Source organism: Vidua chalybeata, chromosome 7 (genome assembly GCF_026979565.1).
Source record: "Vidua chalybeata isolate OUT-0048 chromosome 7, bVidCha1 merged haplotype, whole genome shotgun sequence".
In the NCBI taxonomy this organism is placed as follows: domain Eukaryota; kingdom Metazoa; phylum Chordata; class Aves; order Passeriformes; family Viduidae; genus Vidua; species Vidua chalybeata.
In genome coordinates, this window is record NC_071536.1 from 11,582,562 (window position 1) to 11,598,283 (window position 15,722).

Sequence of the window (15,722 nt, forward strand, 5' to 3'; positions counted from 1 at the left end):
TCTCTCCCAGTGAAGTGAGAGCTGCTTCTTTAGTTTCTTATCCTACTGGCAGGCAGAAAGGACAGACACCCAATCCAACACCATGAGCACCTTCACAGCACCTGCAGGAGCAGTTTTCAAGGCCAGTTTGTGCCCTCTGTCACCTCCCATGCCCGTGAAGGCCAGCGGAGCCCCAGCCTCGGGCCATCTACCAGCAAAAGACTGCCCAGAGTTCAGAGCAGAGGCAGCAGAGCCAGGCACCAGATCTGGCCACGCCAGCCAAGCACTCCCATGGGAAGAGCACAGGCAGCCCAGGACCCCTCAGAGGTGAGTGCAGGGACAGCAGTTGTGCACCCCACTGAACAGCACTCCACAAAGGCTGCTGTGATAGCTTCAGGTGCCCAAACATTCCCCAGGCACACAGAAAGATGCTTGGTTTTACCTGGTCTCAGATTAAACACAAGTGGCTGGGTACACAAAGATGTGGTTATTCCTGCACCGCCTCTTATTTTTTTTTCTCAAGAGAGCCCATAGATATTTTATACAGGATATAAATAAGCCACCAAAAAGGGAAGAACTATTGTATTGGAACTACAGAAAAAATAAAAAATGCTTTTAAAAATTGCTCTACCTCAATTCCTAGACAAGCCTAACGTGCAGTATATGATTTGTCTGCTAGGATTGAATCCAGATACTTACCACTTTGTTAGCTTAAGAATTTTGAGCAATTTTTTCCATTTATCTGTATTCTCCCCAAAAACATTTCACACATTTCTCAGATACATCAATCCTTCCGGCATTCCTCTACACACTCAGTAGGATGCCCTGCTATAAATATAATAAAGCCTTTTATTATGTCCATTAACCATGGACATGTGTGCTCCAAAAGTTTCCTGACACGCAGTCATTTGTGGCTTTTTAATTATAAACAGAAAAAAATCTACCAGTGAAAGAAGACAGCAGACTGGAAGTGGATCTTTATATGTGTGTTTTGAGTATATTCTGCCATAGGCTGAAGGCATCCCATCCTCCTTCTGACCCCACCAGAAACACCCTGTGCAGGCACCTACATGTGCACAGAAAGCCACTAATAGAACAGGTTAGTCCTGCTCATACACATTTGTCACCTGTGCCAGCTCCAGGGGACTTATGCAGGATTTCAAGACCCAATAATACCAATCAAACCTTTTTTCAGCACGCAAAAATATGCCCCCTCCATCTTAAAGACCTTGTTCCACTTGAACTCAGGAGAAAAGAAAAAAGGCCCAGTAAATTACTTGACAAATTAAGTCATATTTATTGAATGCGTTTTATTTCAACAACCAAAAAATTCTAACAGCCTAACAATGCACATAAGTTAAAAATTAATTATCACTTAGTGATAACGAAGATAAAGTTGATTTACATGGAAAAATGAACATTTACAATATGTTAACCCTTATTCACATTGTTGATACCGCAATAAACACAATTTGTTTTTTTTTATTTTTTATTTCACAAAAAAGGCGGAAAATTGTGCTTTGTTAAGAGGCACTACAAGAAAAGTTTCTTTCTCCAAATAGATATTATATGATGGATATTGAATAAATAGACATATATGCATTGTAATTCGCAAAGTTCTGGCAAGACCACAGGCTAAAATGCCCACAGATTCACTTAGAACCACTGCAAAATTGGCAGTGAAATTAAAAATAAAAAGGCAAGACTCAGCATTGAAAAAATACCTAATAAAATTTTTGGTTGAAGTGTAAAAGATACCAAATGTTGATGCCATCATCAGATGAACAACTTACATAGCTTGGCAAAATTCAGTTTCCTTTCAAATGTATGGAGTGATTTCAGCTACAGGATAAGAAGACAGTTTTGAAAGCGTAGCTCTGAGAGAAACATAAAGCAGCAACCATTGAAATTCTGATTAAAGCTGCAGCATACTACAGAACTAAAGGATGAAGAGCAAAAGGGGCATTAAGTAAGCAACCCACCATAATTTTGCAAAGGTATATGAAATTTATGCAGAGATACTCATGTTTCAAACATTAGCTCTGAAAAAATCTCATAAAAACTCCAGAGGTTACTGAGCAGCTAGAATTAGCTTGTATTGCAACGTCTTCTCCCTGTATATTGTCTGTTCTGAGTAAATATCTACACGTAGAGGTTTGTTTTTCATTTTTAACTCCTACCTTTTATACCTTTCAAATATATAAATAGTATTAACAGTTATATTACATTGCCTGGTGTAGTAAACAGAAAGTAACTTTCAAAGTGATATTGCATGAGGTCTTTGTCAAGATTACATGAAAAGCCCATGTGAAAAAAGCAAGAAAAAAGCCAGAAGCCTTGTTGGTACCGTTATGGCTGCAGTTTAGAGGCGTCTGAAATCAATCCAGCTGCAAGGTGAGGTCTTTGTCTCGGAAATCATTGCACGAAGTGAAAAGTAAATGCTACTTGGCGTCTCTCTCGACAGGGTGCCTCAGAGCGGGTGGACGCTATGGCAGATTGCAGCTTTAGCGCTCAGGCCGTCCAAGAGTCAGTCGGGATAGGCTCTGCTCTGCTCTGTGTAACGTAGCTGCTACCTGGCTGCTGCGGAGCCTCGGCCCAGGCGGGCGGGAGCGCCGGGCCCGCAGGGACGGGACCTGCGGCTGAAAACACTTCATTGCACTGGCACGGAACGCGGGACACGGGGAAGCCCAGCTACAACAGAAACACGGGGGAGGCTGCGAGGAGGGCGAGCGGGAAGTCAGCAATGCAAACCCTCGGGCTGTCAGTAATTTACCTGGCCAGGATTCTCGGGATTGTGGCGTTTTGTGTCGCAATGTAACTTTACATGTGTGTGTGTGTGTGTGTTTCACTTCAGTATGAACAAAAAGCAACAACAAGAAGGAAGCTTATAAATTTTAAGATCTGAAACAGAGAACAGGTAAATAAAATCCACGGTAAAATGTGGTTGATAGTATGAATTCCATACATCAAATCTCAACACATTTATCTTTTTTCTCTTTCTATAAAGACCTCGTTAATGGACAAGTCTTCTATGCACTGCATTTCAGCTTAAGTCATTCTGAATCCCATGAAAACTCATCTGTTCACTACAGAAAGGACTATCTGGAGAGTGGAACATGCTGCATCCTTTTAAGTGTGCATTGTGTTCAAAGTACTTTTAACTTACTAGTTTTCGTTTTAAGGTGCCCTGATTTGTTTTTCTATTTTCTCTCTTTTTTTCCTCTTTTCTTTTTTTGGCAGTGTTGATTTACGTCTTTAAATACCTCAAAAATTACCCATCAAGTTGCCAGATAGGAAGCCATACAATAATGAAAAAAAATCAGGGATAAACATAGAAAATAAATAGGAATTCAAAAATAGTCACCACACCCTGAGAGCAGGCGGCAGTTTATCAAAAAGCCAAAGCAACTCATTGTGAAGTGGTTTTAAAACATAAACAAGTCTCATCTTTAAAGAACTCATTTCACAGTCTATACTTTCAGGTTGTAAAGTTCAGTCCCATGCAATTTAATATATATATATATATTATGTAAATATATATATATACACACAAAGTTGTAAATTTCCCTTCACTGATTTCATAGGACTTTTCTTCCCATTTACTTGCTAGCTGTCCCTTTCATAAGTGCAAGATTGATGAAGGCATAATCCTATGTGACTACAATTGCTTCAGTCAGATGTAGAAAGTGTAACACTCGAGTGTCTGTGTCAAGGCGATGTCTGATCGGGCAACGCTGAATTCATTCAGTTTGCACATGGATCATGCGCAATGGAAACAAACAAACAAAAAGTAAAACGAGGAAAAAAAATCAAAAATAAAACCTCAGAAAATCCTTGGATCAATGTATTGCTTTCTGCACTCCTATCTCACATTATCTCTGGTCGATGTCTGCTGGAGCCGCCTTGCTTTTGTCGGGATTCTCCTCCTCAGCCTCCACTTTGTACATTTCCTCAGAGCCTTCCTCACTGTCGTTCTCCTCCGACTCTGTCAGCAGCTCCTCATCCTTGTACTCTGCCACGTCAACCACCGTTCCCAAGTGCTCTTTTAGCTTCCCGTGGTGCTTTACATGGTAACGCTGGTTCTGGAAGAATTTGATGATGGTGTGTTTGGGGAGATCCAGCTGAGCAGAGAGGGTGTGGATGGCTTCCTGATCGGGGTAGAGACCCACGTCGTGAATAAAGCTTTGAAGGATACCTAGAGCTTCCAAGGAGATCTTGGTACGGGATCTTGGCTTTTTGGCACAACTGTCCTCAGCAGGTGGAGGAGGAGCCTCTTCTCTAGGTGGGGAATTCTCCTTGGCAGGCTGGGACTGCTGTCTGTGCAGCACCTATAAGATCAAACAGACACACACTTCACATGCTGACCCCCTTGGTGCTTGACTTAAGGGCACTTGTACAGGTCTGTACACAGGATCTACTTTGTTTTGGTCAAGAAAAGTACAATTAATATGCATTGTCCACTGCCCTTCTCACCTGTAAGACAGCTACACACGTATGTACAACTACAAACTGAAAGGAGGAAGTGATATAAAAAGCAAATTATATAAAATACATGCAAACCCACAAAATAAGTAAGAAATGCAAAATATAAGTAATAAAAAGAAATCTAAAGTAGCCAAAACAAAAATTAGGTATTATAGTCTCATTGTCATGATGATTGGCCAGTTGTCCCATCTCAGAAAAGTCATTCTCCTGCTTTGCTCCTCTTCTCCCCATCCTTGTTTCATCTTTTCAGGCTAGACACTTTGACCATTTCTTCAAGATTTCAAGTACTACAAAGGCCTATGCACATGTGGGATTGTCAGGTGCCACTTTATGAATAATGATTTTGCATTGAAATCCATCACAGCTACTTTATGGAAGAAAAAAAAATAGTAGAAGTGCAGAGATTTGTTAAGATTTCCCTTCTCTCAAGAGACACAGCATAGTCAATTCAGTTGCTTGACATAGGTGGCTTTAATGTGTCTCCTGAACAGATTTCTCTGTATTACATCTGTAGTAATTTCACTAGTTGAGGAGTTCTGAGTTCAAATAATAATAGCCCTCCATTCTGAGACACCCTCCGGGCAAACACACTTTGCAGTCTTGTAACAGATTTTCACCCACAGTATCTCCTTTTCAGCAAGTTTAAAGAAAGCACATGTAGCTCTTAATCTTCCTAACAGCCACCTAAAATGACTAAGAAAGGGCCTCGTGCAGCCCTTATTGCAGGGGAAAAAATACCTGCTCTGAATTGTTCAAAACACAGAGGAGCTCCATACGCTTTCTTTAAAACCAAATCTATACAAGGGAGATTAACAGAAAAAATCCCCTACAGGATTGAGGGCTGTATTTGCCCAGAGGTTTCTTCAGATGAAGGGAAATAATTATTAGAGCTTGACACTCAAAGCTAACAAAATCAATATGGGTAAGTATTTTCTTTCACATGTAAGAGAGAATTCTGGCTCCTTATCCAAGAAGAAAATGTCTTTGTTGCAAACTGTAACATCCAGAGAATCAACCATTAAATCAGCATTAAAGCTCTCTTAAAAAAAAAAAAAAAAAAAAGAAAAGAAAAACAAGGATAAATAATGGAAATGTGCTGAGAACTAGCACTAAATTTTACACACATACTGAGCCCCCAGTAAAATACTACACTAGTCAAGTTATTACCCCAAGAGGGAAGTCCACTGTGGAATATCAGCCTGTTATACAAATAAATGAAAAGGCTCTGTGCCGAAGAGCCCTTTATTCATTTCCTTCATCAAACGTTCCTGCCGTAACAATTTGTAACATCAGCGATCTCCAGTCACAGCTTTTGGGAGGCAGACTGCAGTCCCCAGGCGCTGCCCACCGCAGCGTGGCCGAGGAGCTGAGCCTGCCGGGGATGCTGTGACAGGGGCCCGGCGGCTGTCACAGGGCTCTGCACCTGGCCAGGGCTCTGCTCCCCGCGGGGCTGCAGCTCCCCGGGCACAGAGGCAGGAGCCGGCACCACGTCCCGGTGCCTCGGCGAGCAGCGGGGCTGAGCGAGGGCTGGCAGTGCAGGGACACAGCCGCACATCCTGCTGCTGGCAGCGCTGCCGCTGTCCCCACGGGCACAGCCGTGCCAGGACAGTGGCAGGAACACCTCAACAAGGAGCAGCTCCACACGGACAGCCAAGAGCAGGTGCCAGCACAGGACTTGCCACCCGCGGGCGAGAGCTGAGGCTGGGCAGAAACACTGCAAACTTCTTTCGGTGCCAACACGAACATTTTCCTCCTAAGCATGTAAATACTGAGGGTGCCATAGAAATGGCTAACCAAGGAGTGGGGGAAAGGGGGGAGCTCAAATGGAAATGACAGATAATCTGGTTTATGTTTTATTACATCTCTTGCAATAAAAGAGCATAATGTTCCAATGAATGGAATCGCTCAGCTGCTCTTTCAGGATTTCTTTTTTGTCCATGGATTGCTTTCAAAGAGAAGGGCTGGCGTTTCCAAAGAGAGGGTTACAGATGAGGGTGGGATCCGTACCTACGTCAGCAGGGAGCACTGAAAGCAGCAGAGCCAGGATCGCAGGCTCTAGCCAGGGACCGAGCCCCATGAATTTGTCACAAAGACCCCACCTAGTCTCCCCTGTTGTGGCTTCTGGTCCTGTCCCCTGACAAAGTAAGGCCCAGAGCAGCCAAAATCAAAAGGATTTAACACCAAAAATAAGCTGCCAGGGAACTTACAGACGTCGTCACACAAAAAGCTGCAAGTAGCATTGCTAATCAGAAGCTGGATTCAAGTAGCATCTAACAGAGATAGAAACACATCCAGAAAGGGTGCGAATTACTCAGTTAATTCTTGTTGGAGTTGGAAGGGGGCTTTTTTTCCCCTTTTCAGTTGACAAATAGCATGAGAAATGATCCAGCTTGAAAAATGTTACAAGACTTCCAATCAAATATAATGATGAAAAAAATCCAACAATACGGGATAAGCAGCAGTAAAATGTTTAATTTGAAGGAGATGAAGAGATGCCTACAGCATCTATAAAGCAATCAACCAAAGAGAGGGCTGAGTGCGGGAGGGAAGAATAATTTCAATTAACCCTTCCTTTTCCAGAGTGACCTCTCCACCTTCTTCAAAAGGGAAAATGCAAAACCTGGGGGTTATCAGTGTAAAATACTAGAAAAAGTTTGTGTTTTATTTCACCTCCTGTTATCTTAGGTAATGAAAAAAACTAAATCTGCACTTATAACAGAAAAATTTCATTATTTTATTAACTTCTGGGGGTCTCCTCTGGATTGCCAGTAGCACTAACAAAGGATTTCAGCCACACTATATTTTTCAGCAATAGAACTTTAGCCATATACAGAGAGATGGATAAATGCACAGGATGTCCTTCAGATCTGGGCTGTGGTCGGTTTTGCAATTCCTTCTGACAGGACAGGCTATTTAGCACAAAAGGAGAACACTCTTCTATGCAAACCAGATCAACTGCTGAGCACACGGTACAATATGAAGTCTAAATTACCTTTATGTTAAATATTTGCGTTAAACTACACTTGATTGATGAGCATGCTGGCCAGTTTGAGTGATTGGCTTACTTCACGTCTGGCTCTGCATGCCACAGCCTCAGAGAGGAAATGGACCATTCTTGGAGTTCCAGATTTTCAGATCTTGAGTCATTTTTAGGCTCCTACATCTGCAGGTAAAAATTCCAGCAGCTTCACACACTGCTGTGCACACCCTGCCACATCTCTTTGGGTTTCGGGTCAGTGCTGCTCTGCCTCTGCACTGCCAAGAAGGAAACATCCCCGATCCTCCATGTACAGGGCACAGTGCATTTCCCAGCGCAGGTGAACCCCCAGTAGTGGCTGGACCTACCACAAAGCACCACGGGTTAAATGATGGACTTCTGAGATAAGAGATAACACCAATGGCCCCACTCAGCTTTCCTTTTCCCAGGAACACTGGTGCTGAGCTCAGAAGGGTGTACTTTGTGGTACAGATGCCCCACGCCCTCCTTCTCCACTCCCATTTCCATCCCACATGCTCTTCTCCATTGCTGCCCAGCCACAGGTGGGGTAGCCTCCTCCTCCTCCACAGCCAGCACCATCTGGAGCTGACTTCCCTTCCCCTTCCTGACTTCTCATCTATTTTCAAATCAAATGTGAAGATACAGATTTCCTTCCATGCCCAGAGGATTTATTCTTTTCATTCTTTCTAGAGATTTAATTCTTGAACTCTATAGATAGGCATGGCTGCCTTTCACCATTTCAGAACAAAGTATCTCTGGCAGATGCTGCTTCATGATGGCTCATTCAGGTAGACTTTCTCCTCACAGACAAACTTATCTTTCTGAAACTAATTCACCAGCCCTGGTAGAAAACTTGCAAGAAAATGACTGTGATGGAAGTTGACTTTAAATGATAAAGTGACTGGTCTTAGATCGTGCTGTACTGAAATATGATTTGAAGGCCACAATGAAAAGCAGCTGGAAGCCATGTGTAAAATATAATAGTACATGCCTACAGGGAAGGAAGTGAGATATTGAATGATTAAATTTAGGAGAGTATATAATGTAGTGTATCATTACGGGAGTGATCAGGATTATTTGTAATAAGCTAAGGGTTTGTGGTCTATCTAAAATCCAAGGCCAAGAATTATCGGGGGGAAGGGACTGTTGCTGTTTTACACGTATCCACTCCCCATGTCTCCATGTGCTCCCACAGGAGAAACCTGATTTTGGCGTTCCCACAGAAAAGAGAGGTGAGTGAACCCAACTGTAAGATGAACGTCAAATAATTGCAGTCTTTGCCTGTACTGTATTTAATTTTGGCTGGATTCACTAGGCCACTGATGTTTGTTTCCATTTCCACCCACTTTCTAGCTAGAACTACACACGTGACATTGGTGAGAGGCTAAGGGAGCCAAGCAGGATGCTCGAGCAGGGAACACACACACACTCGGCACCACCAGCAGTGAGGCACCAGCTGAAAACACTGGCTCTGGGACACGTCACCCTCCATTGCCTGGACAGCCTTTTGAGCACACTGGAATCAGGAACTGCATTTCTGTGTGAAAACACCAAGCTCTTTTGTTTCCTAGTATGGTTCTGCCCTTCCCTTTGCAGAGAGGATCAGTCATGTGAGCTCCCTTCTGCTGGGATTTGCTGAGATGATGAGGTGCCCCTTGCTAAGAGAAACACCAAAAATGTTACATGCTTGTAAGACTGCATTTGCAACAGGAACTGCCCTTGCTGAACAGACACCACCTGCCTCTGTGCACAGTCAGCGTGAGCATTGACTGGCACCTTGACGGCATGTGGTAGTCAATATCTATTTTGATAACCTGAACCCACAAGGAGCAAAGTTGAATGGACTGGCCTTCTCTTTGCCAGAGGAGGTTTAGATTTGATATCAGTAAAAGGGCTGCAAAGCATTGGAACAAGCTACTCAGGGAAGTGGTGGAGTCACCATCCCTAGAGATACTTAAAATATGTGTAGATGTGGCACTTAGAGACATGGGTTTAGTGGTGGACTTGGTGGTGGATTAATGGTTGGACTCGATAATCTTACAGATCTTTTTCCAAACCAAATAATTCTACCCATCTATTCTCAGTGGTGGGAAGACATCTCACCTTTCAGCTTTTCTTCACCTTTACAATTGTTCTCATAGCCAGCCATAACACTGTATCACATCAAGGACTTCTATGCCAAAGACAGCAAGATTTTAGCCTGCTTAAGGACCCCAAAATATAGGCAGAGAGAACAGACACATACTACAAAACATAGGTCCATCATTTCGTGCACCTAACACAGTGATCTATTACTGCCCTTACAAGTGTTCACGGCTCATCAGCAGGAGCTGCCACCAGTTTGACTCCATGCAAAAACAATTCACCACACCCCTGTCAGCAAGCCACTGGAAAAGCTCCTTCCCCGTGGCCAACTGAACTCAAAGGCAGGGCGGAAGACAGGCCTAAACAAGGTCTTCAGCTGCATTTTACTGAGCAACACCTCACCTCCGTAAGCTGAGAGCCCCCAGGCAATGCCCAGCTATCCTGGTAAGAGTCGACTGAAGAGACAAACTCCCTTGTGTTGCAACAAGATCTTATACCGAGGAGACACTGTCCCTCTTACCAGAGTTTACAGGAATAATCTGCAGATTATCTATTCAAATAAACAGCCTGGTCTCTCCCTAGCCCTGGTCTCTCTTCACATATAGAAATGTGCAAGAAGAGAAGAGAGGCAGCAGCTGCCATAACCAGGCCTCCACCCTGACAGCCTCCCAGGCTGGGGCTCCCATGGTAAGAACGTTAATTACACAGCCAAGACTCTTTACAGGTTTCTAGGAATGTCTGTACAAGAAACTGTAGCTGAAGTTACAATTTGCACCTGTGTTCATTTCTTTCCTATTAAAAATGTGGTTCTTAAGACTAGTCTTTTTTCTTCCCTTGCAAAAATACATTCATTTGGGTAAACACTGCAGCACTAGTCGCAGCACCAAAGGAAGTATTTTCTTTGGGCTCATTCTCAGAGTGACTTCACACCTTGACACCATAAAGCTGTGTTAAAGACTGTGGTTTAGTTTCCTTGCTTTTCTTGGATTATACAGTATCCTAAGGTCAAAACTCAGGGAAATCCAAAACTGTTATTAAAAAAGAAAAAGTATCTATGAAGTGATGACAAATTGCAGACTACAGGTGTTAGATTACATTTTGACTCCAGGCAGGTTTAATATACTTTAGTTTCCTTTTACAATTGCCCTTAGCAGGTACTGTTATCGGTAAGGGATTTAAAAGAATATATGGTACTCAATAAAAGAAGACCGTGTCAAAATAAATCAATATGAGCGTGCAAAATGGTAGGAAGTCTGACATGGATAAATATGTTCACTTTCATCTAACTTCAGTCTGAGCTTCTTTTAATTTTGTAGCTCAAATGCTGGCTGCACATCCTGTGCATTTTCCAGTGCAGCTTAGTAATTGCTTCACGAGAGCAAACACCCTTATTAGAGATAATTATAATAGCTGTCTGTGATGTGATGTACCCCATCTCATGAACGCCAGACCAAACCAGCCAACGAGAACTGGTGGCTACACACCACCTTGTAAGCCAGCAGTCCTGGGTGCCATTCGTTTTGCCTGCAAAGACAAATCAGGCACATGCTAAAAAAACCCCAAAACCCATTTCCTATCGCTCTTCATCTGCTCCTGACCACCAGTGGAGCCAGAATATTGGATCAGACAAACCCTAAAACTATCGGCTCTGAGGTACAAGTCACGCCAAGCTACACAGAAAGGGACTTAGAGAGGACTCTTGAGGAGAGAAATGAGTTCCACAGGGAACCAAAAGTCAAAGGCAATTTTGGTTTCCAGGCTGGAATGTAAGCTGGTTGAAGTGATTCATTTCAACATCTTTGGAGCACACTCGCCACATGCTTCCCTTTGCTTTATGGCGGCTGCCTTGCTCAAGGGCAGGAAATAGGCAGGGATTTGAAAGCATGGCAAGACACTGAACACCCAGCCTCTGAAACAGCAGCCCCATCCTGCAAGTCTCCAGGACCAAACTATCAAAAATGGTCAAAAAGGTGACAAAAAAGGCAACAGGAGTTGAAAAAAAAAAAAAACCAAAACCACAACATTTTCAGTTGTAAATTGCTTTTGGCATCCCACACAGTGATAAGCATAAGCAAAACAAAACTAATCTTGACTTGAAGGCAGAGGGAAGGTGTCTCTCCCCCTCCCCAGCACACACTGCTCCCATTAATGCTAACAGGAGCTTACCATGCATCAAAGAGCAAATCCACCACAAAACATTTTTAAGTGCTATCATCACTGGAGATAAAATATAAATTACAGCCTGATTACACTGTGCTGCCAAGAGGCCACATGTGCAGCATAGCTTGCAATGACAACTTCAGATGACCAGATAACTTTGGGACAGGTCTAAGAGGTTACTGTAAAACATCTGTGCAGAGGAATCTTTCCTTGTCTTTGCTTTCCTTTCAAGAAGCTGTGGCATTGCTGTCTGCACAGTTGTTTGAAGAATGTTTACAAATCAGCTTGACAAAGAGAAAAAAAACTTCTGCCACCACTTGACCACAATCATGATCTTATTCTTCAGTAATCCGTGGTTTATTTCCCTTTCCTGATCTCTGTTAATAGACAGCACGTGCCTACACAATAGCCACTATTTTGTCTGTATAATGTTAAAAAAATAAATCACAAAACTCTGACAATGCAGGACAGTGTCCCGGTGTTTCCTGGGGTAACTGCTCTCCCTCGAATGTTAACTCTTCCCACAAAAGCACAGGCACAACTTTCATTGCTGTGCAAGTGCCTGAGAACTGGCTGATTTTATGGGGCAGCATAAATGAGCTCATGCTGATGAACATTCATGTATTAGCTCTGAATTTCCCATCTTGGGCTGGTTCAAGCCAGATCCTTAGTTTCACTGCAGAGTAACTGCAACCAGCACTGGATACCTCTTTCTCTAATACCTGGCTGCAGCCTGGGAGAGCTGCCAGCAGCTCCTGCCCAGCCCTCAGGTGGAGCTGGCACGTCCCTCCTGTCCCCATACGCGACCAGGCAGATCCATTCCGGCTGCTGCTGGCACAAACCGGGGCACTGGTGACAGAGCGGCCGATGCGGTCAGGAAGTGTTGCACAACCTCGCTGCAGACTCTCTCCTGAAGGCATCGGTGATGGATGGCTCCATTGTCTGGGGATGGGGCACAGCCAGCACAGCTGGCACAGGGGCCAGTTTGCTGCACCCCTGGCAGGCAGGCAGGACTCTGCTGGCCTTGGAGAAGCCACTCGAGTATCTCTTGCCTGTAACCTGTGGACCTGTGGTAGCGAGGCAACCTCATCCACAAGGGAAAAAGCAACAGCAACAGCCCCAGAAACACTGCCCTTCTTCATGGTGATGCTAAGTAAAGCCCTCTTAAGTGGGACTTTTAACATCTGCGTGCACCTTGAGGGCCACAAACCTTCCAGTTAACGCTCACTTTCTCCAAAACAAGACCATAAGCTTTGTGGGCCTCTGACTTGTCTCTTCTGTGCTTTCTCTCATAGCCCTAGCAAGGCTCTCTGGGGTGCTATGGTGTGCAGAGCTTTGCTTAGCACTTTCCATACAGAGCTTGAGCTTGGCTGTGGCTAAAGGGAGGGTCTGCCAAAGATTTCAGGTCAATTCTGCATTTCCCCATCCCAACCCTGATAATCCTAATGAGGAGCTGGCAGAATGCCACAGGAACTAAGGAGGCAACAAAAGGGTTTTTGGTTTGGTTTTCTGCAGACAAAACACTTTGGGTGTCTTCTATGCTTTCTTGTTTAATTAACACTACACATGTTCTCCTTTCTTTTGAAAATCACAAGAGTATTTGTGGGCAGTGTGAGCAAGATCTTCCCTCACAAGCCCCAACCTAGAGCCATGCTTAAGGTCAAGCTCTAAACCCCTAACTGTGGTGGCACAAATGGCGCCACTATAATCATGTTGTTTTCCAGTTACTCAGACCAGGAGTAGGCACTGCATTATTTCAGGATGGATATATTTGGATTAGACACTGGATTCTGGTGGGGGGTAATTATTTGTCCCATCAAACTGTTTTAGGTCCTTACAGATAGCTATTTGGGGTTTCAAGAATACCCAACTGTACTGCTAATTTTTACAATGGGAGCAGTTAGAAGTCAGGAGAACCTGACTGTTATGGTTAGTGAAAATAGCAGATTTGTGCTGATAAAACACTACTCAGCATGTTTTTTGGCTTTTGAGATGTAACCACCAATGCACTTAATAACAGGACTTGTGCAAACTATACTGTGTGAATCAAACACATAAAAGTATAAATATTCCTTTTTTAGAAAGCAAGTCTTAAAAAGTGCATTATAATCAACTACCATGGTAAAGCAAAATATCCAGTATTACCACACACGCAACTGGCATAATGTGCTTTATTATACCCTTAGCTTGAAACTGGGTAAATAAAAATCAAATGACCAAAGTACAGTCTCCTGTACAGATTAGGTCATTGAAGACAGGACGCCTCAGAGAATTAGATCTGAAATCCTTTATCTTCCTGATTAAGCTCTAGAAAAGGTGGGCGTGTGCAGAAAACAGAGGAAGGTACCCTGGTATCTCACTCCCATGCTGTTGAGCTCCATGTCTCACTACTCTGACCTGTACCTATTTTACACATGCTGTATGCTGGTAGAAAATTACTTTATGGAAAGTCAACGGCACGTGCAGTTTATATTCACAGTTTTTCGGTTCATTTTTAATAAAACAGTTTAATGTAAGGCTAGAGAGGCAGTGTTAGGACAAAGCAGAAGATGACATTGTTATGGCCCTGGGATCCATCTGGCTTTGCTGCTGGCTGCTGTGGGGAACTCCATGGACTGCTCTGTCCACGGCTGGCTGCACACATGTAATCGCGGGGGTAAAGCTCACACTTAACACAAGCATGAAGCTACTGTGTGCAAGGAGCCACATGCTTTTGCTAGAAATGCAAAACACTATTCTTTGCTTCAGTAAGGTTGGGATTGTGTGGCATTTTTCAGTCAAAAATCTTTTGGTCAAAAACGTCAACTGAGTGGCATCAAAGTACTGACTAAATAAAGTCTACTTTGCCGAACTGTTTGCCTGGGGCAGCAGAGGGGTGAATATTCTGACAAAATTCAAGCAGCTGTTTAGGCATTTTTCATGAAACAGTATATTCTGGTTGCTTTTATACAGAACAACTTTTGCTCTTCAAATTCTTCCTATTTTCCTTCAAAGCATTATGTTGCTTGTTGCTCTAAACTGCCACAAACCTTTTTTTTTTATTTGAACTGAAAAATAATAATTTAGAAAAGACCAACATATTTTTTTCTTCCAGCATTTCAGAAATGTCAGCAACCCCTTTAACTCAGCTGAAGCAGTTCTGTAGCTCTAGGCTGTACCACCCAAGAAAGAGCAGCTCACAGCCATCTATCTACCCACCTACCTCCTTCACCATCGTATTTACTAAGGGTTGTACTGATGGGAGCTCTGAAAGCACAAAATGTAATGCAGTTTATAAAAGGAGATGGATGTGAATCTTTTCTATCTCAAAATCCAATAAAGCTTATGATTTTTATTGCATGTGGGAGTCCTTTGGTCAATGTAGCACTGATTAACAGTTTGGCCAGTAAGTCTGATAAAACCAGAAAGTACTTCTGAATATATTCTGGCCAGAGACACCTGGGAGTAAAGTGTGAGTGTTGCAGCTGATGGCCCCAGGGTCACACATGTACCTTGGGATTTCTTCACTTGTTCTGTTCTGTCTGGCCATGGCTTTTTGTTCCATTCTCTCCAGAAGTAACTATTCCAAACCTCTCTTACCCTTTAATCTTCCTAAAAAGGGAGCACCATCTCAAAACTATTCCCCCTCACCTTTCCAACATACATGAATGAAAACGGAAGATTTGCAACCTGCTTCAGGCAGGGGTCCAGACTGGACTTTAATGGATCCCAAACATAGCAATGCAGCATTCTTACTCCTCATCTCATTTAAACAAGGGAACACCAAGAATAACATTACTGCAAGTCAGCAGTGCTTCCCTGGTGCTAATCAGGCCATTAAAAAGGCATAAGCAGTTAGTTTGACGCAAAGGGACAAAGAGAACCACAGAAATTAATCAAAACCAGGGAAAAATTAGAGATTAAAAGTAATAATACTCCTTCCAGCAAACCACAGTCTGAATGCATGATAAGTGGCTAAAAGACACAATCACCGCAGATCTAGAGACAAAAAAAAAATGTCTCCTGACTGCACGAA

At 43.2% G+C, this 15,722-nt stretch overlaps 1 protein-coding gene across 5 annotated transcripts in view; it reads right to left on the reverse strand.

Annotated features, from left to right (window-relative positions):
- Window positions 1-1,269: 1,269 nt before the first annotated feature.
- SATB2 (SATB homeobox 2) overlaps window positions 1,270-15,722 on the reverse strand; it is a 130,858-nt gene continuing 116,405 nt past the window's right edge. For 4 of the 5 annotated variants that reach the window (XM_053947986.1, XM_053947990.1, XM_053947988.1 and 1 more), the window contains one exon: window positions 1,270-4,307. In XM_053947986.1, the coding sequence (XP_053803961.1) occupies window positions 3,852-4,307 (456 nt within the window). In that variant the 3' untranslated portion in view covers window positions 1,270-3,851. The remainder of the gene's footprint in view (window positions 4,308-15,722) is intronic. The other variant, XM_053947991.1, reaches the window with a different exon arrangement.